The sequence below is a fragment of the Uloborus diversus genome, chromosome 9 (genome assembly GCF_026930045.1).
Source record: "Uloborus diversus isolate 005 chromosome 9, Udiv.v.3.1, whole genome shotgun sequence".
Taxonomy (NCBI): Eukaryota; Metazoa; Arthropoda; class Arachnida; order Araneae; family Uloboridae; genus Uloborus; species Uloborus diversus.
In genome coordinates, this window is record NC_072739.1 from 34,610,525 (window position 1) to 34,636,767 (window position 26,243).

A 26,243-nucleotide genomic window follows, 5' to 3' on the forward strand; every position below is an offset into this window, starting at 1 on the left:
GCGTACACTGTATCTCAAATTTCATTCATGAGAAGCGAGGAATGAAAAAAAAATCCATTGCTTCAATGCGATTTAATAAATTCACTGGTCATTTTCCGCTTAGTAAACTTTGTCATCTGTAAAATAGCGCAACGTATTCAATAATACCTTTAAATAACTTAATACATAATACACGGTCCCCTCATTTTCCTTTTAAACGCTTGATTTGTCACGGGATGAGGAGGAGAATACTTGCGCCGCGCAATGCCACAGCTGCTGTCACAGACTATTCCTGGATGTACTTCCGGTCTTCTGTGGCAATAGCTGTTTTTGTTGTTTAGCGTCACGGGCTTTCCGTGGCAATAGCCAAAGCGTTTCCAAATATGGTTGACAAAAGTACGAAATTGGCACAGGTTTCAAAATAAATCCAAAATATGTTTGAAAGTTTACATTTATAGTATATAGCGTATCTCTAATTTTTGTAATCATTTTGACGAGTTTTTACATGTCTGAAAACTGTTTAATCTGCTCATGCGCAACAATTTCAGTTTAGAAAAACGGCTATTTACTGACTGTAGTATGTTTCCACGTTGTCAGTTGTCGGGTTGTGTATTGTTGCGAGCGTGAGTGTGTAAAAGAATTAGCGATTTCTTGTATTAACGTGAAGTAAGTAATTGCTTGCTTTTTAAGTTTTTTAAAATTATATTTTCTAAATTCAAGAAACAATGTTCTGATCGTAGAAACGACGTAGAGATAGCTCTGAATTAAAAGTTCTCATGTTATTACTATTATTATTTTGTTTGTTTGTTCAGATTGTTGCTGGAATAAAATTTGTGAATTGTGCATACAAAAGAAATGGTTTATTGTCTACTTAAATATGAACACAAAATAGGTTATCAATGATTCATAAATTACTTGCATGTTTCTTGGAAGTCTTAAATCTTTAAAATTACTTTTTTAAAACGCTAGAAATAGTTATTTTCTTAAATTATTTAAATAAAATATACATATTTATTTATATTTGAAATTAATTTAAAAATTATTTCATTTTCTTGTCTTTCTTAATTATTTTATTGAGTTATATTAAAAAATTTAAATTTCATTCAAATGATTTTTTAAAAAATCTTAAGTATATTTTAAAAATTTTGAGGGTAAAAAAGATTTTAAGACTTTCAAAAAGTGTGCAAACAGGCTATAAATTATTGGTAACTTACCAAGATGCAATTTATGTAGATATTTCGTGACACAAACACATGAGAAAATCGTTGATAAATCATCTGAAACAGGTTGTTAGTTCATCTAATATTGGTAGATAAATCTATTTAGCCTCTAAAATCCGTTGAAAACTCCTCCAGAGAACAATATAACCAAAATAGAAATATCGTTGATATTTTGTAAGCATCCAAAAAACGTTGATAATTGCTCCCAAAAATGTTGAAAGTCATATCATATCTACAGCGATTTCACGTAAAATCGCTGTGCTGGGCGGACATTTTGCTGTTTTATCAACCAGTTCTCTACGAAATTAAGAGGATTTCGGTACATGTGATCACGTTGATGTTACATTACTTCTACGATTTTGGGACGATTTGTGCTGTTTGGGTTAACCGCGTTCGGAAACACTGCGGTTGTTTTCTGGCGGTCGACTTGGTAGCAACCTGTGGCACCGCTGTCTGGAAGCGGTTAGCGAGATCACAAACGTCACAAAGTCTGTGTTGGCCAATCCGGTCGTGTTTCATGTTTTGATCGTAACACACGTGACTTGCCTATTATGAAAGTTACGCGTTGATTGGAGTGTCGTTTGCTGCTGAACTAGAACTACCGCGGTTTAACCACGAGCGTTCGGAAACACAGCTGTTCTACCGGAATTCCTAGAGAAATTCCAAATACGTCATAACCACACCGGACTAACCACGCGGTTGAACCGGTGGATCGTTTCCGAACGCAGCCCATGGTTGTGTTCGACGAACCTAACCGGTCTACCGGTAAGTAACCGATTACTAACCACAGCGTTCTATCATCTACCGGTTACCATTTAAGCTGTTGATTGGTTGATTGAAGCACGAGATCATTGGCTGTCACGTGATCAGTTAATCGGTAGCTACCGTCGAACGCAAGCTTTGAAATCATTTAATAACTTAATCAAGCTAATAAACTAAAAAAAAACGCCTGAAAAATAACTAATCAAACTAAACCGTAAGAAAAAATCAGACGTTCTCACTCAACGAAAGATTAAATATTCCATTCAGTTTGGCAGGTAGTTTAATGCCAAGATCGGCATAAAAGCGCCAACCTTGTAATCCATAAAGATATTTATTCCACCAATGACACAGATGGGTTGCTCATGGAAGCGCTCTGTGTTCATCGTCATCGTCACGAATGAGTGATGCGTGAAGAAAAATTCTAAGCTTGGAAAATGTGGCTTTTCTCGAATGTAAACAATCGATTAATAATTCGATCCATAAATAAGTCACACTTTGCAGGTTTGAGAAATTTAACTAGTTTTTTAGTGAAATGTTTATTAATATGTTTTTAATCTTCTATTATCAGCAATGCATAACTTACTGTCGATAGGACAGGCTTTAACTTCCTAATTTTTCATGCAAATTGTTTTAGTCTACTACAGTTATTCATAGTTAGATTTATAGCTCCATAAGCAAACAGTTTTGCAGCTCAACAATCATATAAATACTTTATCTTGTGAGTGAAAATTGGCCGGAATCAGTAGGTACAAAACTGTTTAAAGAGAGAAATATTTCAATCTTTAAGAATGGTAGAAGGAAGGAGTGTGAAACTAACTTGAAGATCCCATTCTCAGTTTGGTCGCCACAATCCCCCTCCCTCATAAAATGATCAAATATACACACTTATACTAGATTGTTTCGGAGCTAGGCGCTTTGTTTCAGACCAGGCTGACATTGCCTTTCGCCAGCCCTTGTAAAGATTATAATCCAATAACTTTAAACCTTTTATTATATTTGTCTAAATTCATGTTTGTACAAATAGATGTGGTCCCTCCTCAAGTGCAATGGATGGTGCACCACCCTCAATTGCTATGGACTACCCCATTCCCATAAAAAGAGAAAATGACCCCTTACTCCTTTAAAAATTTCAGTGGTGCTGTTTGTGCCATGGACACCTCTCCCCTTGCAGGCCCATCTTTTCTCTCTTTTTATTTTGGGGGGGGGGGGGGGCAGGAGGGACAAGTGCTCCCCTCCCCTGTTTTTGAAAAATAATGTTATTTACATATTACGGGGTGTGGTTACCCATTTAAATTTGCATTATGTTAAGGGTTCTCTGATATACATCATGATATATATCCGATATTTATTTTGATAATATCATGATATTTTCGTTATTTATTTTTTAACTATATGGTATATAATTTCAATATAAAAAGGACATTAATCATAGTAATATTGTTCATTTATTATTAAACATAACCAAAAAGTTGTGTACCATATTTTTATGATGCATTAATACATCATTGATAAACAAAGTAATATAATATTCCTTTTTTAATTGTATTTTATATTCAAACAATTATTAGTAATGTAACAATTTTAATTCATATTAAAAGTGCCTAATTAAATACTAACCATCGCTCAGAAAAAATGAAAATGTCTTGTGACTGCACTGACTAATGCATATTATTTGATTCTGAGTCATATAACTGTAGAAGTAGCTAACAGAAGAAAAATGAGTAAAGCAGCTAATGCTAAATTAACTCTCTTAAAATTGATTAAAATGTAAATTGAAATATTAGCATAAATAATGGAAGAAACCTTAATTTTAAGTCTACATATAGTGATTATAATATAACAAAATAAAGAGTAATTTGAGGATGCATTTACTATTTTGAAGACTTTAGTTTGTGCTAATTGAAAATATCAGATACATATCAAAATATCGGATATTTTCGAACCCTGACTTTTGTATATACTTTTTGACTCCTCACGGGAAATTTCAAAGTGACGGGCCTGTTGTGTGCCGTTCAGTTTTAAAACAGTATTTCAACTTAAATCCCTGCCAGTAACGTGTCCCTTTTTTCCTCCCCCCCCCAAAAAAAGTAACCATTATTCTCAAACTTATCAGAGCCATACTATACATGCAAAGATTTTAGCTATAAGGTATAGATTAAACATCACTTTTCAATGCACTTAAATTATCTTTAGGATGACAGTTACAAATTTAAACTTTATAATTCTTGCATTGCTGCTATGTTTTAAATATTATTTGAGCATTTAGTATTGGTAGTTGTAAAAATATTATTCTAATCCTTTTTATAGCTTTGCTAAGAACGTGTCAAACTTCCAGTAATGTTTCTGCTAAAAGTGAATCTACGTCTGAAAGCAGTAATAAAATAAAAGAAAAGAATGACCCAGACATGGTAAGTTTTTACATTTATATTAGTCGAATATTAACCTAAATAAATATTTTTAATTAGATTTTTTTTGTGTTACAATTATTGGCATTTACGCACTAATTCTCAGTTTAATTTAAAGTATAAAATTTAGGAATCCCCCCCCAATTGTGATTGAGGCATAAAAGCTAATTATGACGTGACACTCCATTCTTACGGTTAGATTCATAGCTTAATTTCTGAGCAGGAGCTCTATAATTTTCAAAACTTGTTTTCATACAAAACTGGCCAAAATTCAATCGAATTCAATATGTAAAATTTCATTCAATATTGAAAAGAAGTGCAAGAGCTGTGATCCATTGAACTTTTATGCAAATTAAGCTCTGGTTAGAGTTGAAAATATTTTACAGTAGACCCTCGTTTCATGCGGGGGTTACGTTCCACGGAAATGCCGCGTAAATTGAGACCTAATATTAGTGTTTAAATAGGGGTTTGTTTCCATAGATAACAAAATACTTCATTCTAGTGATGACTAATTGTATGTATGATAAGTTTAATGTGTACTTATATCGACTTTTAGCACAACATGCATAAAGAAAATATAAATTCATTTCGTGTTCTGTTTATAAAGAAGAGCTGGCTATGATAGTCTTTTGGCAGTCATTAAGAATTTTCATGATACAATCTTCCTTCACTAACAAATCAGAAAGAACATTTCTATTGTCTAAGAATGGCTCAAAATTTTCAATGTGAATGTTTTTGGTTGTGCGTCACCGCCATCGGTATCCTCGTTGGTTTTGTCCTCCTTTGTCACTCCTAAACGCTTTTCTTCCAGTGAGTTCTGAACTGTGTGAGTATGATAACTGTACTTCTGGAAAGAGCTCTGGAACCAATCACATAAAATGTCTCCAGTGACCCAAGTTCGATTATTAGCACATCAAAATGCAGTTGATTACACGTTATCTGAAATATTTAGGAGTTGGGATTTTGGAGAGGGGAGAATTTATCTGTTTGCATTGCCGCATACGCATAAAATAAAATAAAGATGTCAAATTTTAAACCGTGATAATCGAAACCGCGTAAAATAAACCCGCGTAAAACGAGGGTCTACTGTATTCTCCTGTGAATAGGATGTTGGGCATTCATAGAAATTTGAGACAGTTAAGGTTTAGCTGTGAAATGCATTCTAATACATCCATGCACTTGTGGCATTTTCATACACTTTCTAGCATCCTAAAGAGAAAGTAATTTATCAATTAAAGACATTATTCTATGGTTGAGGCCAGTGACGGATTTAGCTGATCATTTTGGGAGGAGCCATTTGAAATTTTTGAACAAGCTCCCCAGAAATTAGACTAAAATGAAGTTTCAAAACTAAATTTTAGGCTATCTTTAGAGAGGTTAGGTGGGGTCAGGGTTGTCCTACTTTGTCCACCCTGGAAAAAACCATCCCAAACAAAATGTCATTTTGTTCACTTTTTCAGTGAAAGGAAAGCTTTTAGTGAAAATTTTGAAGTCTGAAAATAATAAGTAATTATATATTCTTCCTATTCAAGTAATATTTTAGTATAAAAATAGCACACATAAATATGTATATAAACAATTGATTGAAAAATATTTTATAATGAAAATAAAGAAATTAAGATCATTGAGATGAAGTTTAAGTATGTATACTGGGCGAGTTCGATCGAATCTGCCATACAAAAGGGGGTGATAAGAAAAGCTCAAGCGGAGTATAGAACCACCCATTGTCATGTCCAATCCTTAACCGTAACCAAGTTATAGTAGATATAAGGAAAATGAGTAAAAAACCAAAATTCTGAGAAAACTGCCGATTTCTGAGAGTCCAAGAAAAATGAGTACATATTTGGAAAGAACAGATTAAATCCTACAAATTTACACCTTTTATATCAAAATAGTCGCATTTTACAGCGAGCTACAAGCATTGAAACGTTGGACACACTCAGAATTGAAATGGCACCAAAGTTTTCAATCGACATTTTCAAAAAAAACTGTTACTATCGTCGCATTTTTCTGTTTTAAACTTTCAGTTTCACATAAGCATGTTGATTTCCTCGTTAAAGAAAATGATATTTTTGTATCAAAATAATAATTTATACATTTTATTAAGTGAAAAAACACAAGAGATAGCAATAAGTAGAAATAAAAAATTTCTACTTTTTTACTGCACATTACTTTTCTGTGCTTTCAACAAAGAAAAAATCCTTAATAAAAAAGTTACACTAACATCAATGAGTACGTTTGATCAATCTTCAAAATTCACAATAGATGCTGAAATTGGTCGCCGTCACACCTGATGCACGCTTTCCCCTAGTGAAATTTCATTTCTTAGTTTTACTACTACTCCATCAAACTGGTTCTCCAATTCCTGCAAACTGGTTACTTGTGTTTTGTATACTTCTTATTATAGAATCTCCAAAAGAAATCCACTGATGTCAGATCTGGCGATATAGGTGGCTAAGGAATGGGACCCATAAGACCAACACATTTTAGATACTATTCAGTTAGAAAATTCTGAACGGCATTTGAAAATGAGCAGAGTTACCACCGTGTTGAAAAATGATTTCTGCTCTCTACGAATCAGGAATAGCATCCAGTAAGCCAGGCAAATGATGTTCCATGAACTCTAAATATGTGCTTCCTGCATTATAACACCTTATAACATATGCAGACCCATCAAATGATCGCTGATTACGACCAGCCAAACATTTAAACTAAATTGAGTTTGGAACTTGGGGTAAAAAATGGATTTTGTTCAGCAGACTGATGCCAGTTATACAAAATTATCATGCCCCCTCGAGTGAATAACAAATCATGTGTTTGCAGTATCACCATTCTGCCGATGTTGAAGAGTACGTAGTGGAAAACCCAAGTGTGAGTTCACGCATGATTGCTAGAGAAGGTGGACTTTCACTACGTAAAGTAATGAAAACATTGAACCAGAACAAGTATCACCCTTATCATTTTACGCTAGCACAAGAATTGCGCAATTCAGATTTAGAAAAAGCGGGTAACATTTTGCAGATGGCTACTAGCCCGAGACACTGAAGAACACCATTCTCTAAGAAAGATATTGTGGACAGATGATTTGTTGTTCACAAGAGAGGGCATCATAAATTTGCATAACTGGCATCACTATGTTGAATATAATCCTTTTTTAACCCGAAGCTCATCGTTCCAAACTCGATTCAGCCTAAATGTTTAGTTTGGCGTAATAGATTACTTGATTGGTCCGTATGTGTTTCAAGGAAATCTAACAGGAAACAGATATTTAGAGTTCATTGAACATCATTTGCCTGGCTTACTTGATACTATTCCTGTTCAACCTGTTTTATTGTATAAAATTATTATCATCAAGAATCCTTGAGTTCTTGAATGAGCAGAGGTTTTAGAAATCTGAAGATGTTATCACCTCTTTTTGACCTTAGATGGTATCAATGTATGTGTAGTGTATGTTAATAGAGCACACATATACGACAGTTATTGATGTATGTTTTATATAACCTAGTTGTATTTAAGGCTTAGCGCCATATTGTGTTTTAAAAGCTATTGCTCTTCTATGAATTTACTCTAATTTGCATTTTGTTGTTCATTTCAGTTCATATCAGAAATACCTAATCCTTATGAATCAACAAAGAAAGTGTGTATTTTATGCAAGTACAAGGTGCCTGTAGATTATAAAGTGAGTACTTCTGTTCTGTATTGTTTAGGAAAAAGGATCTTCAAGTTATTCGTTTCGAGAGGATTTCTTTGTTAGTTGATATAACTTTGACTCTAGCTCTTCTCTTGGCTGTTTCTTTGTTAGCAAATTCTAAATATGATCATTATTTATTGTTGAATAAATACCTTTGTGCTGAAAAGCAAAATAAGAAATAACAATGTTAAAATGCAGATTTCCGCAGACGCATGTTTCGGCGTTAGAAGGAATGCCTTTTTCAATGCCAATGAGCTTATGGATGAAGAGGATGTCTCTTCATCCATAAGCTCATTTCTTTTGCGCCGAAACACGTGTCTACAGTAATCTGCAATGCAGTGGTGGCTTGTGCCTTGAAAAAGTGAGGGGGCCAAATCATGAGTGCATTCGCACCCCCCCCCCCCCTGTCCCCTGTTTTTGAAAAAATATATATATATTTTTAATACTTAAACTTCCTTAAAATTTTTATTTGTGTCAAAAAAAAAAAAAAATTCATTTTAAACACAGAACAAGCTACAAAATGCTTAAACTACTAAGTAAATCACGAAAGATATTAATATCATGTTATGTCCATGATCGCCAGCAGGGTAATGTACTTACGCCTCCTGACTTTCAAAAATAAGATTTAAATAAGCAAATAGGGAAAAGCTACAAAATGCATCACGAAAATTATTAATCTCACGTTTATATCAAGTACACTTTCCGGCGCTGCAGTACGCCTCACTTGCAGCTCCGGTAAGTGCTGCAAGGGAGGCACTTTCATCCCCTGGCTTTTCAAAACAAATCAATAAATTTTAAAAAATAATATTAATCTAATGTTTTTAATAGTAATATTATTTTTTAATCTTTTAATAACTAATTATTTTGAATAAGTAATTTTTTTTTTTTTTCAAGCAAGGCCAAATTATAAAAGTGCAAAAATATTGTGATCAGAGAAATATGTAAAAATAAAAATTATAGATTAATTAACTTTAGCAAAGATGAAAATACATCTCAGTAATCATTTTGAAATAAATAAATTAAAAACTGGTTTTTTAAAAAAATTGAGACTTACATACTAGTGTACCCTTTTGCATATGAATTTGCCGGCTCCCATGGGTCGGATTCAGAATATTTAAGCAAACAAAAAAATATCGAAATCTTTTGATTTTTTTCAAATTATTGATATTTTGGCACATTTTCTGTAAAACTACATGGAGCAGTAATTTAAAAGCTTTCCCCTGAAATTTTTTCCAAAATTTGAAGCCCTAAAATGGATAGAAGAAAAAAAACATCTTCGTATAATCCGCGGATAATATAATGCAAAAAAATTTTGGTTCAACATACAATTTTAGCAACTAAATTAAAAACTTGAAGAAGTAATAACTTTTAAAGTATATTCAAAACTAATGTAAAAAATAATCTTAAAAATAATTATTTCCTCTCTTAATTGTCATTAGAGTACGCTAATTACTTGAAGGCAAAGAGTCAAGAAAGGAGCAAACAGCCTACTTGTTCAAATGAAGGCTTCTTCAGGACCCGATTCAGATATCGAGGGACCCCAGACCAAATACTTTTTTGGGGCCTCCTGTATTCAAACTTTATAACTTCAGCCATTGGCTGAAACAATTTTAGCCATAGACTAAAGTAATTTCAGCAATTTGGGGGCCCCCTAAATATTGAGGGCCCTAGGCCAGGGCCTAGTTGGCCTATTCAGTAATCAGGTCCTGAGCCTCTTCCTTTACTGTATGATATTAAATTTTACACAGCCTGAATCGCGTAAGAACATTCAAGTTTTGTAAAATAAACAAAATACAGGTAAGGTAACGGTCTTGGCGAACCCTGCTGTAAATATTGAGGTTCAATGCTTTGGTATTGAGGGGGGAAAATGCACACACATACAGATACATGAAGTCATTTGAGTTTGATATATGAATTGTTCAAAACTATTTTGTATATATTTGTAAAAGCATAGTCTAAAATTAATAAAAGTTGATGGTATGTGACTATCTATCTGTCATCCCTACTCCTCGTGAATGACAGAAAACTGATCATCGAACTAGGTATCGATAGATTCATAATTTTCCTGACCACATGTCACAAGCTAGGTGTTATAATTGTGTGACTTTAATTAGTGGAGAAAAAATTTAAAAAACTTTATTTTTTTACCTCAATCATTCCTCCGGAGTTGCTTGCAAGAAGCCAAAGCGGAAGTGACTCACAAACAGGAAAACACGCACAAAAATATTAAGTGAGGTCATAGATCAAAAGACATCTGAAAATAATTCATTTGCCAAATTTAACGAATTTTGTTCAAAAATGGTAGGTACGGCACATTCAAAATCTGCCTCTGACAAGGATAAGACATCTTATTGCCATTTTTGATCTTCACCAAAGTGCATGAAAGATGTTTTAAGTTGATTCTTTACTCATAGGTGTATACCAGGGGGAGAGGGAGTCATGGCACAGACACGCCATTAAAGTTTTTAGGGGGTTTTTTTCAGGGGTATTTTTTCTCTCGTCTGAAGGAGGGGGGGGGGGGCTTTTGTTTTGTGGGAGGTCTTCAAGATATTAGTGTGGGAGGAGAGCACTATCGCTCTTGGAGGAAATAGGCGCACCTGCATTACTTGTGTGTGTCAAAGTTAAAAACCACTATCAATCTTATGAAGCGGAAAGTTTTTCCAGAGGAACAACTGTAAATCAAGATTAAACTTAAGTCTTATCTCATTATTTATGATAAAAAAAGCTTGCCACAGTCGGAGGGGGGTTAAGAGGCCAAGTATGACCGTCCTGGTTTTTAACAAAAATGTATTTACATGTACCTGCGAAAGTAGTATGGTAGGTAAGGGGGATGCTCGTGGGGGGAACGCTGTCACCGGAAATATCAGTTTTTTTTTTGTGAAAACAATGCCAATATAATGTAAATTGATGTCAGACCACCTTTTTTTCTGGCGAGTCCTCTAAACCTAAAGGTGAGTTCCTGGAGACGTTATTTCCAACTCTAGCTATGTGTATGTGGGTGTGTTTTCTGTTTCTTTTTGGCATGATAAGCATTTTGTATAATTCTGTCGTGGGAAAGTAAAGCATAGTATCAGCTTCTTTTTTTTTTGCTATATTCTGTACTTAAGCCAAGGGTGCCCACCTGGGGGGGGGGGGCGCAGATTGCGGCATTGAAATTTTTTTATGCGGAGGGGGGTTGAGGGGTATTTTTCTCATTTTGGGGGGCTCTTGCTTTTGGGGGATCTTCATGACATTTAGGGAGTGCGTCCTTGCCCTTAAGGGGGGTGAGCACCTCTGCTTTAGCTTTAGAGAACAAAATTGCTTATTTGGTTCCGCTGAAAATTAAGCCCAAAAAGGACATCATATTCAAACATTTCCATTTTTGGAATCTAAAACGAGTTTCTTCAAATGTCTAAAAAATTCATTTCTGCAGATATTGCGCTTTACCATTCCACTGCAGAATTAACCCTTTCCCCTTTAAAATTTTGAAGGGACAGGCAGGATTAAAATATATGTTTGCATTTTAGTGTAATTTAAGTAAATTTTACTTCAGTACTTTAAGTGTTAATTGCAACATTATTGATGTAATATATTTCAAGTATTTCTTAATATAGTTCCTGTAAGTATTAGTTATGAATATTTCTTTTAGATTCTGCGCAAAGTTAATATATATACTTGAGGCAATATAAATTTAAAAGAAAAGAACTTCGAATTCAGAAATTTTAATTGGCAGATTAATGTTAAATATAAATAAGATATACAGTAAAATAAAAATGAAAGTGACTGTCGAAAGGGCAAAAATATGCTACTGGCCCTGACAAATATGACACTGAACAAAATAATGATCAAAAGACAGAAATTTTCGGCACTAGAAACATTTTATGAATTTAAGTCGTGTACAGATATTGCAACTGTCAAACTCCCCCAAAATGCAAAGGTTTTAAAATGGAGGTGGCCGAGTTTTCAATAACCCAGACTTATAACCGAGCATATATCATGTCCGAGTATTGTGGTTGTACTAACCTGGGGAAACGAATTAATGATAGTAGTTTGATTGAAACATAACTTGTAAAAGTTATTCCCGTATTTTTTAAAAATGAATAAAAACATGCAATATGTTGTGCATTTATGTTATAGACACTTTTAGCTGTACTGGCAGATTTTGTTCGGACGTCCGGGGTTATTTTAACGATGGTCGACTATATTAAGTTTTTAAGAACAAAAATAACTATTTCCCTCCATCCATGATGTAGTTTCCAATATTGATAATTTTGAAGTGCAGGTTATTGACATTTTTTATCCATTGTTTTCTTTTTAATTTTTTTTTCTAAAAATTACACATTTTTCCTCACAGTGGTCAGACAATAAAACTTTATGCATTAATTATAACTTTAAAAAAAAACTGATACCATAATCCATGACCATTTTATTTCAACATCAAAGACCATTCGTTTTATTATCTGTAAACTTAGTCTGATTTTTGTACTTATACATATTAATTCTCCCATATTATTTAGGAATACTTACAACATATTTCTTTAATAAGAACTAACACTTAAATAAGTTAAATACACTTAAAATACAGAAAAACTCTGAAATGTATTATTATCACGAATGAAATGATGCAACTTATGTTTAATTTCATTATAAAGTTGTAGTTCCTCTGGATAAAGCCTACTACTTTTCACTTCATAGGTTTGATGGTGGTTCTTTAATTTAACACTCCCAAGTAAGGGATTAATGCGACATATCTTTGTTAACGCCTTGGATATGACCTAAAATGGAAATTAGATGTCTTGCATGATACTGACAATAAAAACGAGTGGTGTTTTAAATTTCTTGCCAAGTCTTTAAATTTGGCAACTTTTATTCAGATTTTGGCAGACTTTAAGACCCCATATCTCGAAAATGAGGGCACACAGTTCATGGGTCAAAAAAATGTCTAAATGTGCTCCTTTCGAATGTGGCCATTTTGAACTTTTTTCGTGATTACTCAAGTTGTGTGGTTCCATGGTAAGGATGACATTTTATGCAAATTTTCACCATTGTTAGACATACACATTTTGTATAATAGTAGTTATTTCATGTTGTTGTACAACCCTTATGCCTAACATTACAGGGTGAATGTTAGACATACAAGAGTGGTTAACTGCTTTTACTTAACTTTATTTATGAATTTTTCTTTTTTCAGAATCCAAAATTGTTGAATCAATTTATATCCCCATATACTGGGTTCATATATGAGAGACATATAACTGGTCTGTGTAAGAAGCAGCACACAAGGGTGGTGCATACCATTAAAAAGTCCCAATTTTTTGGTATGTATATAGTTTTTCTTATATACATATAAATATGTTTTGTATATAAATCTATTGTTCAATTAAATGAATTTAAAAATTTTGGTTCAAAAAATTAAATGTTAAAACTTTCACAGCAGATAGCAAAATACAGTAAAACTCCTCTAATGCGGACACTAACGAGACCAGGCCCGGACTGGCCATAGACTTGACCGGGACTTTTCCCGGTGCGCCCTCTCGAAAGGCGCCCTTTTGTTCTTTTCTTATTTTTCGCAACAATGTTTTAGCAAAATGAAAATAAATTATGTGGAACAAAGAAGTGATTTTGCATGTGAATATTTTGACATGCAAAAGCAATGGTCTTCTTATTTATATAAACGTTCCTTTTTATTGCCCCCAATAAAGGCAATTAGTCCCCTCTCGTTTCGTAAACGGTCTGCTCCCAGGGCATCGTTTGTGGCTTATCTTTTGCACCAAGTTTCAATTCTGAGGACAAAAGCGGACCCATAGTGTTTCCCCAATAAAAAAGGGATGTGAGGGTGAAAGTAACAGCACATATCTATGGTCAAAAATACGAGAATGGTTTGATTTATTGACTGTACTTAAGTTGCTGTAAAAGAGCGGATAGCATGACTCCCTGTTCTGCTAATGATAATCATGAGTGCAATAGAAGCAAGAAGACAAATAATGTTAATTTTTGAAATCTGCGCATTAAAAATAGTGTAATGTCGAAATAAGCCGCATAAAAGCAATAATTTAGTGGATGGATGAACACGATGACAGAAGTCAGATGTCGTATTTTTTGTCTCTTCACAAAATAACTTTTAGGACAAGACTGCACGGTGATTCCTAGATTTTGGAGTCATGGCGCCCTTTTTGGAACTAAGATATTCGCATGGCGCCCTTCCCAAAATAAAAGTATGACTTGTAACTGGCAGTCAAAAATAAATACGAGTCGTGTATCTGCATTGAATAGCCCTTATTTATCCTGCAGAGACTCTGTAAAAAAAAAAGTTTCACAAATAATAAGTCTAAATTAATTGAGAAAAAATAGTTAATTTTCGATGTGGTCCTAGGAGGACTGCAGGGCTCCCCTGGGCACATTTGAGGAATTACTGGACTAAACACAATAAAGATGCCGAAAAATTTTAAAGATAAAACATTTTTCGATTTTAAACGAAGTTTTGTCAATTAAAATCATTACAAGTTCTAGATCTTTGTGTTCAAAACATATTCCAGTTTTTTTTAGTTGGATTTAATTCTTTCACTGTCTTTTTAGCCAGATGTGTGTACAAAGGAAGGGGGTCATGGCATAACCTTCGGCATTGAAATTGTTAGGAGTTAACTTAAGAGATTTTTTAAATCTCATTTTGGGGGTCAAGTTCTCGGGAGGGGGAGCGCTGCTTAGCATTTGGAGGAGGTTCGTCATTGCCCTGGCGGTGGAGGGTTGTCGCCCTTATGCAAGCTACAATACTACCGTAAAAATATTAATATTTGAATTCCTGCATAAAATCATAATATTATTACATTTTATGCTGCCTTTATATCATTTTGGGAAGTTTTTTAATCTGTGTTTTCCCTCAGATGAAGCTCGATACCGTGCCCCCCACCCCTCGCTATCCTGTTGACTTGTGAAGGTTATTATTGATAAACTTTGCATCAATGAAACAATGCAATTCATTTTGAGCGGAACGAAGTTTGAGTTTGAAGAAGGAATGTATAACGATGTTGTTAATAAGTAAAACGCAAAGCTATTACTTGTGATGTCGTGAAGGGGGGGGGGGGGGTCCGCCTCGGGGTTGACTGTCTGGGGGGGGGGGTGATACCCAAAGTGGAATTACAAGTTTTTGATAAAAATGAAGCTGAAATGCAAGACTCCTTAGAATTAAGACTTCTAATTTTAAAATTTTACAGGGGATAGGCCCGCCCGTACCCCAATATTTCCCACCCCACACCATGGAATCAATACGTACTACTATACTCAGAATTAGGTTCACATTGTCAATACTTAGACCTAGTAGTGACCTCTTATAACAAAAAACTGAAAACCCATTAGCTTTCGGTGTGTAAAATAAGTTCAAAGTAATTACGAGGCCAACAATTTCACAGACCCCCTTACTTTTTTGATCTCTCGACGCACACATGCGTCTTGGGTAAGTTACATAAAAAGCATTCATAGTTTTTATTTGCCTTATGTATATTATCCCATATAAAATTTTGTTTTCCACAAATACAGTTGTTTTTGAAAATTGTAATATTTTCATGTTTACATAGAATTTAAAAACTTTTTTTTTTTTTTTTTTGCGTTTAGAGGGAGAGAGGGGGGGAGGGGTGACACATCACTAATTACCGCGCTCCGAGTGTCCCCCATGCTAGGTACGCTACTGGTATTACAAATATTAATAAGAGTCAAGAAAGACTATATTAGAAATGTAATGTGAGAAATATCGAAGTAACCTTATTCGTTTTCTATCTGCAGTTAGTTTTTACATATCAGGATAGTATAAAGCCTAAAAAATAAACAGCACTTTTTTTTCACAGAATAAAAGCTAAAGATTCTAACCATTACAGCATTTTATGAGGGTCTTTCGAAGCATTCTTGTACTGTGCAAGAGCTTTTGACTAACTATCTTTTGGTAAGCAGAAAAAAGGGAGCATACATGTAGACCACACACTTGTTTTATGGCTTTAAATAACGCCTTTTAAGATGCTTTATATCGATAAGGATCTGCGATGCTTGGGTCCTGGGGGATTCGTAGCGCTGGATTTCTGTTGGACAAGGGAGGACAACTATCATAAATTTTATGCAGTTAGACTACAGAAGTCCAATTGCCGTTACTTACATGAATCGAAGAGTCATTTGGATCAGATTTTTGCATTAGTGAACAAGTAATTTTGAAGCGGCAGCAAAATTGGATATATTAAGTCAAGGATCTTTTCAACAGTAGGTTTCAGTTTTCATTTCCTTTTTATTGCGAAAATATTTTCCTTCATGTATAATCTTAAATTATAGAATTACAATCTATGATTCATAATTAATTGCATTATGATCTATGTGCTGCGAAATAACAAATGATATTGCAAAATTTTCGACAATACATATGGTTAAAAAAACAACTCACTCAGATAAGTTGAAAGGTCTTGTGTTATCAATTGAAAACTATTATTTTAAAAAGTAAAAACTACTAAGATCAAGCCTGTCCTTGAACTATTTTTTTTTTCATCGTCCCTCTGTTTTTAATATGATTGGTAGTTTTTATGACGGCTCTGTCTAGGTCGGTCGCGTCAGTTTTCAAAAACAAAATCTGACACTCAAAAAGTTCTCGAAACTTTAAGACAACAATGCCATGAAAATGAATACAAACGTTTAAAATGTTCGTTTTTGCTATATATATACTTAAAAAATATAACACTTTGGACAGCGAGAATTTCTGAAATGAATTTTCAGAAATTAGATCCTGATTTAAGAATGTGGAGGAAAAAATATCATTACGAAAAACCCTCTTGTTTTCTTATGCTAACAAAAAACTTGTAATTTTAATTTTACTTTAAAAAAAAAAAAAAAAGGAATTCTTAAATGAAAAAAGGAGGCAAGGAGAAATTGAACATGGTCAAGAAATTTATTTGATCTTCTTTTAAACTGAAATCTTTGAGTTTTCTTGCAAAAGATTTATTGATTAATCAAATCAATTCATTTATTCCTTATAATGGTCATAAACAATAATAGTAGTTTTAAATGTATATCCATACATAAAAAATGATTTCTCAAATAATTTAATTACAAGCTTTTCCCAATAGTTTCAGTGTTATTAAAATGATATCATTTATTACGTATTGCAAAAAGGCAATCAGGTGCACTGGATGAGTTAGAGTTCGATTGGTTGTATTTTCCCCCAAGATATTTGCTATGACATGATCATGTTACTAATAAAAAAATAAATAAATATAGGATTTGAAAAAAAAAAATCAGACTTTAAAAATAGATTTTAAGGACTCTAGATATTACTTATGTTTTATTTATAAAAAATATGTCTTGCAAACATTAAGAAAAAAAACATGATATTTTAACTCATTTTCATGGTAGCAGTTACTTTATAGCATACATAAGCCAATTTCATTACAAATGCATAATTCGTATAAAATTTGACATTTGAGATGTGAGATGCAAAAAAAAAAAAAAAAAACAAGCAATACTATTAGTACAAAACAAATGCGTAAACATAATTCGAATAATCTTTTGATTTTGAGGACTGAAATCAATTAATCACTAATGTCATGTCTCATATTATATCCGCACTAAATTCTTCATCTTAATTACTCTTTATTAATTTTCATTTTTGATAAATTATAATATTTCTTGATTTACCCAATTTGTAAAATCAAGTTTCCCCTTCATGACTGAATTCCTTTTTTGTATTGCTATTCATCCAAAAACATACCTTTTTCTTAAAAAGTGCATTTATAAAAACTAGTAATGGCCTGATATTCATTACCACTCGCTCTTACTCTCAAAATAATTGCATAACTAAAATGCTTTAAAAGAACACCATGCAGAGATGCAAAGATTTTTAACAATCCAAAGAAAAAAAATTACTTATGAAATGATATTTTTAATTTATTCTTTTTGAGTTTTGAACTTTAGCGCAATAAAGTGGAAAAAAATATTTTAAAACAGTCTTTGAAAACGGACAACAGTTTGAATTGTCATGTACATACATCTCTTTTTAATTTTAAATTGCAGAAGCATTTTGTCGAAAATGACAAACTAGCATATGCAGGTACAAAACGAAAAAAAAAACCTGAGCATGAATATTGATCGCACGGAGAAAACTTCGTCAGCTTAAAGAACCGACAAATTCATGTAATAAAATGATAGCGTCATGTTTTAAAACAACAGCAGATACCAGTGAAAAAAAATTCAATCGACAACACAAAAAAAAGTATTACTGCAAGAGGTGTTGTTACTTAATGCTATTGAACTAGTGAATGATGCATTTCAGAAGAAAGACGAACAAGCAATGAATTTTCGGAAAAAGTTTCTGTTGAGAAACATTTAGCAAAACTTCTCATTCTTCGAAATTAAAAATTATTCCCCCCAACCGCCCCGCGACGTTATTCACATTTTCAAGGTGTATTTTGGTGGTCTTTCCTCTCTTTTTTTAGGGGAGTCTCTTTCTAGGGGGTAATCATTAATATTTAAGGGGATGTACCAACACTCTTTGGGGGGAGGTCTCTTCTACTATTTTTGAACTTGCAAAAAATATGACTTCTCGTTTAGACATTTTCAGCAACAAAAAAGGGCTTTATTTGCTTCTCAATGATTTTTTATCCTTTTAAAATGGTCGCACTAAATCTTAATTTCTTAGATATTATGGAGGCTCAGTCGGCGCCCTTCAACTCAGCTTTCCCGCGCCCTGTCGATCACCCAGTCCGGCCCTGAACAAGACTAATTTTTTGTTCGCAATAGAGGGGTGTTCATAGGTCAGGGAATTTGATAATTTTATTTGCTTTAGAATTCAAGGAATTAAATATTGTCTGTATAGGAGGGGTGTTCGTTAGGAGGGGTTTTACTGTATCTTGTAAAATCATTTCTTTCCTAACAAAATTACAAAAAACAGTATTTGTTTTAGTTATATACTTATAGTAATGTGTTATTTTCTTATATTTAATAATGTTTTCTAGGATATATGACTTATCTTGGGAAGAATGTACAGTATTTAAAAGATCCAAAGTTGTATGATCCTTTCAACCCTAGCAGACCTAATCCTCATTGAGATCCAATTAAAAAGAAATTTATTGTCAATCACTTTTCAATCATTTATGTAAGTTTCATATGTAATACAGAAATAAAGAGCTTAGCATTTATTTAAGAATTTTTACTTTTTTAGAAACAGTCTATGAACTTTAATGAATAAAAATGTATAAAATATTCTTTGCTGTAAATATTGCAAAGTATTGGTTTTTTGTCGTGCTCCAAGAACGTTAAGACTTGGTCGCCTCCAAGCAACAATAGGACAGGGTGGCGACAGGAACTGGAAAAAAAAGTCCCCTGACTTTTCCCTGATTAAGTTCACTAAATTTCCCTGATTTACGTTACTTATAATAATGGTTTCTTTTCTTTGCCCTACCTGAAAAGCATTGCATATTAAATAAAATGCACTGTTTAAAACGGTTTAAGCTGTTAATTAAAAATATATTTGAAAAGATGCTCTTTTCTTTTTGGTAAAGATAGTTAATTAAATTATCAACAAAGAAATATTATAGGAAATCTAAAACAAATACTTTACTTTTCAGAAACCAGTTAAATAAGAATTCTAAGAAATTATTAAAACCACTCTTAAAGACATATCTAATCATAAAACAAAAAATTTAAATGGAAATAATCTTGAACTGAATTTTCAAGCAGTATAATTGTTGCTGCAAGAATAACAAGTGATAGTTAAAGTATAGAAGTAAAGTAATTTAACTTACATAAATAATACTGTTGTGTGCAGGTAAACGACAGTATCTGCAAAAATCAGTTTTCGAGATATTTTGAAGAAATGTGTGGTGGATTCAGTACTAACAATAGGAAAATTTTAGAATTAAAACGTTTTTTTTTTCGTGCCTCTTTTTCGCTCTTAACCAAACAAGTGAGTGTTGTACAGTAAAGATAACGTACAATAGATGACAATAATGCAAAAAAAAAAAAAAATCTGTTACTACCCTGTTTGAATTGAATCTTCCAACAACCAGTCATATTGAGCTATTCCCTAATCAAGAACTTTGGTTTTAATGAATGGATACAGCATTTTAACTATTAAAAAATAATAAAAATATATTCACTTATTTACACAACTCAATTTCAAATGATTTCATTTCTTGTCGAAAAAAATCATAAATTACTTTAGTAACAAACATCGAAATTAAAAAAAAAAAAAAACAATTATTAATAATTTCAAAATATATATGTATATGGTTTTAAAATAAGAGTTTTGAAGTCTGAAAAAAAAACCCTGAATGTAATCTGAAGTGACAGCAAATAATACCATGGCAAAAAACAAATTTGTTTTTCAGTCAAAGTTCAATTTTAATACAATAAATAATTGGTGGAAAATTTGTAGGGAACTTAAGTACTTTATTTTGCAAAGAAAAAAAAAATTTCTTCATTTTATCAATTTTCCCTGAATTTGTTATTTTTTCAATAAGTGAATTATAAAAAAAATGAGAACACTGGAGATTCAAAAAATTTTTAACTCATGAAATTCATAGTTAACAATAAAAATAAATTAAAGACTCTTATTCTAATACTTATCAAAACATAAACCAGACCAAGCAATTTTTTAAAGTGCTATCTGCTTTAGAGTTTTCCCAAACTCTGTAAATAAAAGGCAATTTTTTTAATTGTTGAAAATTTTTAAATTGAAAACTGTTATACATAAAATGAATTATTTTTGAAATTTGCCTTAGGATGACAGAATTGAAAAATACTTATTTTATAATTACTTCCCCAAATTTATCCATGGCCGATATTTGCACAAATACGTGTCCCCTTCTCTGAACTTTGAGTTCTGTACACTCTGCCATCCAAAAAATACAAAAGTTCTTACCTTGGCAAATATGAAAAATTGCAGATTTTTACTATTTTTTTTTTTTTAACATTTTCTTAAAATTGGAGTTAAGCAAAAAAAACAAGCTAAATTTTATAAAAAATTGAATATTGACAAAACATGACTGTTGTGAAGATCATAAAAATAAAATTCTACTTGTACAGTATAAATCTATGAGATAAAAGAATTAATGTACAATCAGAAAGGACCAATCCTGTACTATCTTTAATACCTCATGGTTTTATCAGTTCATTTCTACGTATATTGGCGAGTTGAATTAGAAAACACTTTTTTAATCACCCAAGAATTGCAAAACAAATTTTCCAAGTTATAATAAAGTTTGAAAATCAACTGAAAACTTCTTTTAAAACTTGTTTACACATACTAATGTATACTATGAAGGCTGTGTTTCATTCACTATTTTTTGAACTATTTGCAGTAAAAACAAACCCCAGTTCAAATTTTAACTACCATGTCAGAAAGGAGCACTAGAAAAGAATCCACTCATAAAAAATAAACAAGTTCATAAAAAAAAAAATCAAAAAGTCATACTTGCTTGTTTTATTATTTATTTCTGCACAGTAACAAAGAAGCTGGTTAATTTACTTTAAACTGTCATTGCCTCATTCTCTCGTTTTTCAAGTACTTAAAGCCGAAAATAAAAAAACCATTTGCAGTTAAAAGGGAGGAAAAAAGCATGAAAGAAGACTTGATGCAGTGGCGTAGCTACGCTTTCTGGCGCCCGGGGCGGTTCCTCACTTTGCTGCCCTTTTGATGGGAAATGGTTAATAGATTAAAGAGTCGAAAGTGTTTTAATAAAAATCTTCCTTCTTATTTTTCTTACAGAAGCAAAAAGAAGAAAGGAGTTCAGAGCCCCACCGAAAAATTCCAAAAGTTAAGTCAAAACTCGGAATTTTAAGCAATATTTGGCAACGCTTAAAGAAGAGAGTCTTCGAGCTCCCTCAATTTTTTTTTTTTTTTCGAAATTAAAATCGGTTTTATGCTTTCTTTGGTGACGTTAAGGGGTTGGGACTTCTCAAGAAAGTGTGACGAAATTGAAGTCTTAAAAAAGCAATTTTAGGCTATCTTTGGATGCATGAAGATATTGGGGAAGGTTCAGCGGTGCTGTCCAGAAAGCTTTTCAACTGAACTAAAAAATACGGAAATGTAGGCTGTATCTAGTAGTGTAAGACCCTCCCCTAACTCCAACGAAGACTGGATTTTCCTCCTGAAATATTTTCAAACTTGAAATCAATTTTAGTCTATCTTTGATGACGTTAAAGAAAATAGGGAAGCTCTCTAGAAATTTTATGATGGCAAAGTTTCAAAAACGGCACAAGTTTCCAACTATTTCCAAAAATTTCGAAGTCGGGTGGTTTTCTCGTCTCCCTATGAAACTTTTTGAAAATGACGTCCTAAAAACGAGACTTTAGCCGTTGTTTGACGGACAACGTCATGAGAGAGAGTTCGGTGGGTTGTTTCCCACCCGAAATCTTTTTCGAAACTGTTGCTCATTTTAAGCTGTTCATTACTGAGAAAAAAAGGAGGCTTCCCTCAGAAATTTCGAAAAATGGAATTTGGAGCCAACTGTGATGACGTTAGGTGATTTAGTGCATATTTTGGATCCATACCTTAGAATTTTTCTGAAATTTAAGTTTCAAAAACCCAACTTTAAGCTTTTTTTTTTTTTTTTGGAGGTATTGGATGGGGATTTTAAAGTTCTAAGTTGATGTCCTTAATACACGTTATCTTTGATCACGCTACAGGAAGGGTCAGGGCTTGACCGCCCTCAGGAATTTGTTGGACCACCCCCAGAAATTATAAAAACTCAATATTATGCTAAAAGACGAAATGTAAAGGGATGGGGTGGGCGTTATCCCTTGGAAATGTTCGAGACTCAGTGCCTAAAACTGCACTTATGGGCTGTTTGGCGACGTTAAAGGATAGGAAGGTTCGGTTGCTCTTCCCGAAAAATGTGACACTGCCCTCAGTCTGTAGCTTCAGACGAAGGAGAAGAAAGAACAAACAATATAATGCTGATATGTCCACAAGAACAACACATGTTTTGTATTTGAGTAATTTCATTATCATAGTCGTGCCACAACCTTAGCATCCAAGGACTTTTTTTTTTTTGACTCCAGAAAAAGATCAAAAGCATGATTTACTTGTTGGAAAAACGCGTTAATTTTTTCCGCATCAAAAGTGTAAAATTGCCACCCCTCAAATAGTGCCGCCCGGGGCGGAACGCCCCCTCCGCCCCTCCCTAGCTACGCCACTGACTTGATGCATCTTCAATATTGTTATAAACGAAAATTAAATATATAAATAAAATAATAACTATTGGAGAATCAAAAATTGGAAAGAAGGATTTTGAGATGGGAAAAATGTCTAACCTTTGTCTGAAATTCGCAACATATGTCACAGTGTCACGCCATTTCTGCTTTTGAGTATTCAATTAAACTTCAAATATGTTTAATTAAAGCAATTATTTTTATTTATTTTAAGAGTATTAATAGTGTCATCATTTTGGTTGTTAGTGATATAATCCATACATAAAAATAAAACTTAAATTTCAACACACAAATAAGCAAAAGAATCTACATAGGTTTTATTGGCAGCCAATTGAATACAATATGCATCTTAGCATCATCATTGAAGTAGCATGTTTGTAGCCATAGACACTGCACAACCTTCATTCAAGCAAGACTGGCATCGCAATTAAATCAACCTCTTAGGCTGGTGTAAAGTTAGAACATAGTTTTAAAAATGTGCAATAAGATGATTGATTGGTTTCAAATGCTTCATTCATTCTTCTGATGATTAATTCTCTAATGCTTGAACAACATAATAAAAAACATCAAAGTTAATGTAAAGACCAGAAAAATTCATCCCAACACGCACGAAATTCCATCACCAACAAATGTACATAAGTTCCAAGTCCATAAAACTGTCTTAGCAAAAAGGGAGACATTTTCAAACATAATTCGTTCGGAGTTTAAAAAAAGCATTTTCTTTTTCTTACAAAAGATGCAACATTCATAACAATAGTACACAAAAAATGTCAAATTACAAAAGGATTAATAAGGTTTGAAAGTAGTTAAAAAACATAGAAAATATCACAAAACTAAGCAGGATCAGTTTCAATTACTAAAGGAAAGAACATGATTTTTTTTAAACAGAAAAAGGCAAAACATTTCTTGGCAATATAACATCATGTAAGATCTGCAAAATCTGTCACTTGTGGCAGCTCATAAGTTTCGCTCATGATCAGGTCTCATCTGAAAGAAAAAAAATATAACATTTTAAAGTAAGGAAAGTTAAACATGAAAAAGTGTTAATTCACCAGGAGTGTTTCCATAGGGCATACTCCATATATGCTGTATACTCTCAAACATTTTTTTAGACACATGGCGTATACCTTCAATCTTCAAAAATTTTCATTTATAGTTCAGATTCTATCATTGCATTTTTAAATTTTCCTAAAGCAATGAAATGATTTAGTTACCAGTTACAGTTTTTACCGAGGGACCCTTATAGCTGCACATAAAGAGTAGTTATTAATCGTTACAGTGGTAGTAAATTAAAGTTAATTTTCGAGACATAAGAAAAATATGAAACTTTAATTTTACCAGTTTTTTTTTTTTTCTTCTTCTTCTCCCTGGAAAACCCCCAAACTCAATCACCCTTGTGCTATACCCACAAAAATTTCTGGACATTATGTATATGGTCGCATACACATACTGTGCATTATGGATTACTGGGAGTATACCCTCAGAAAAATTGATTGGAACATTACTGTAATTCACATAAAATTATAAATATACTTGGGAGTGGGGAGAGAGAATTTTCACGTCTGCCATAATTTTGATTAAAACTGAAAAATCGTTAACCTGACATTTAAGGTTGTTTTGCAAAATTGATTATGATAAACATTAAAATGTTCTTTGTAATACAGCCAAACCTTGTTAAAACAAACTAAGGGACCTTTAAAATCAATGTGTTAACTTATTCGTCTTATTCCAATGAACAACAGTAAGCAACAAACAATAGGATGTGAATCGTAAATGCAGTTAGTCAGCAGTAATTTCTTTTAAGCATGTTCGAATTAACAAGGCTCCACTGGTACCTCAACATTATGTGCCTTCTGTTAATTTGTATTTTGTTTTATCTTTAACTCTACATGGAAGAAATAAAATTTTTTATACATTAGGTACTCTAAATACTTTAAAAAGTAAGTTATTTCATGTCAGATGGTTGAAATTATGATTCTAGCCACATGCCATTTAAACTAAATATTTATCTACAGGGTGTACAAAAAAAAATGTCAAAAGTACTGAGAGGTGAAATGAAACAATTCAAATGAAACACAGTTAGTGGCAAAGGAAAGAAAAACTCCAAAGGTTTTTCTAGTATGTTAATTGCCTGAAGTAGAGGGCATAAGTTGCTAACCAATAAAGAAAATGGCAGCAGCATGTGCAGTGTGTGTTGTGGTTAGCAGAAATAAAATCACTGCCAACCTTACAACGAAATGTACTGTAAAGATATACTAAATATCACACTCAGTGGATCTTTGTAGTCGAACATTTCGTCGAAAAGTTTTATTGGCTCTATTTTCTTTCATCTAACCCCAACACACACTGCACTTTTTTCTGTCAAGTTGTCATTTTCCTTTCTTCGCTCAATTGGCGATTTGAACTCGACTAGCGAGCGACTCCGACGGCGATTGAACTGTTAACTGACTGAAGTAGAGGGAGCTAGTTGCTTAACTAGCTCCCTCTACTTCAGTCAGTTAACAGAAAATTGTTTTCCTTCTTTTGCAGCAAACTGCATTCCATTTCACCTGTTAGTATTGTTATTAATTTTAATGATGATCAAGATCTTTCTTGAACACCCTAAATAGAATTGTCCTGCATTTATGTAGAACATGTTATACATTAAATTACGTATAAAGGCAAAAATAACTTTAATTCATCATTTAAATTTCTCTGCATGCAAATATTATACAACCTAACTTTTCTGCAATAACAATCTCCCTTTCCAAGTTTCAAAAATTTGTAAACATGCATAAAGATATTTCCTTAAAATTTAGAAAAAACCACATGTGTAAATTATATGCTTATAAAGGTCAGCAAATATACTCACAATACATAAAATGGATAAAAAGAGAAATGCAGTAAAATAAATTAAATGAAATAGTATAACTAAACAATACAAATGCATTATTACTTGGATGAAATCGAAAAAGCAAAGAATAAGGGATAAAACATAAGAGGCATAGAATAGATATGCATATATACAAGCCAATATAGGCTACAATGAGA

General features: G+C 32.8%; 2 protein-coding genes across 3 annotated transcripts in view; one reads left to right on the forward strand and one right to left on the reverse strand.

The window, feature by feature from the left end:
• Window positions 1–2,338: 2,338 nt before the first annotated feature.
• Window positions 2,339–19,192, forward strand: LOC129229982 (28S ribosomal protein S18c, mitochondrial-like). The gene is made up of 5 exons (XM_054864366.1): window positions 2,339–2,462; window positions 4,269–4,369; window positions 7,962–8,045; window positions 13,228–13,354; window positions 19,016–19,192. The coding sequence occupies exons 1-5, from the start codon at window positions 2,396–2,398 to the stop codon at window positions 19,105–19,107; spliced, it is 471 nt and encodes a 156-aa protein (XP_054720341.1). The 5' UTR covers window positions 2,339–2,395; the 3' UTR covers window positions 19,108–19,192.
• Window positions 19,193–23,506: 4,314 nt separating this feature from the next.
• Window positions 23,507–26,243, reverse strand: part of LOC129229383 (tropomyosin-like) — a 131,936-nt gene continuing 129,199 nt past the window's right edge. For both annotated transcript variants that reach the window (XM_054863678.1, XM_054863677.1), the window contains exon 10: window positions 23,507–24,200. In XM_054863678.1, the coding sequence (XP_054719653.1) occupies window positions 24,197–24,200 (4 nt within the window). In that variant the 3' untranslated portion in view covers window positions 23,507–24,196. The remainder of the gene's footprint in view (window positions 24,201–26,243) is intronic.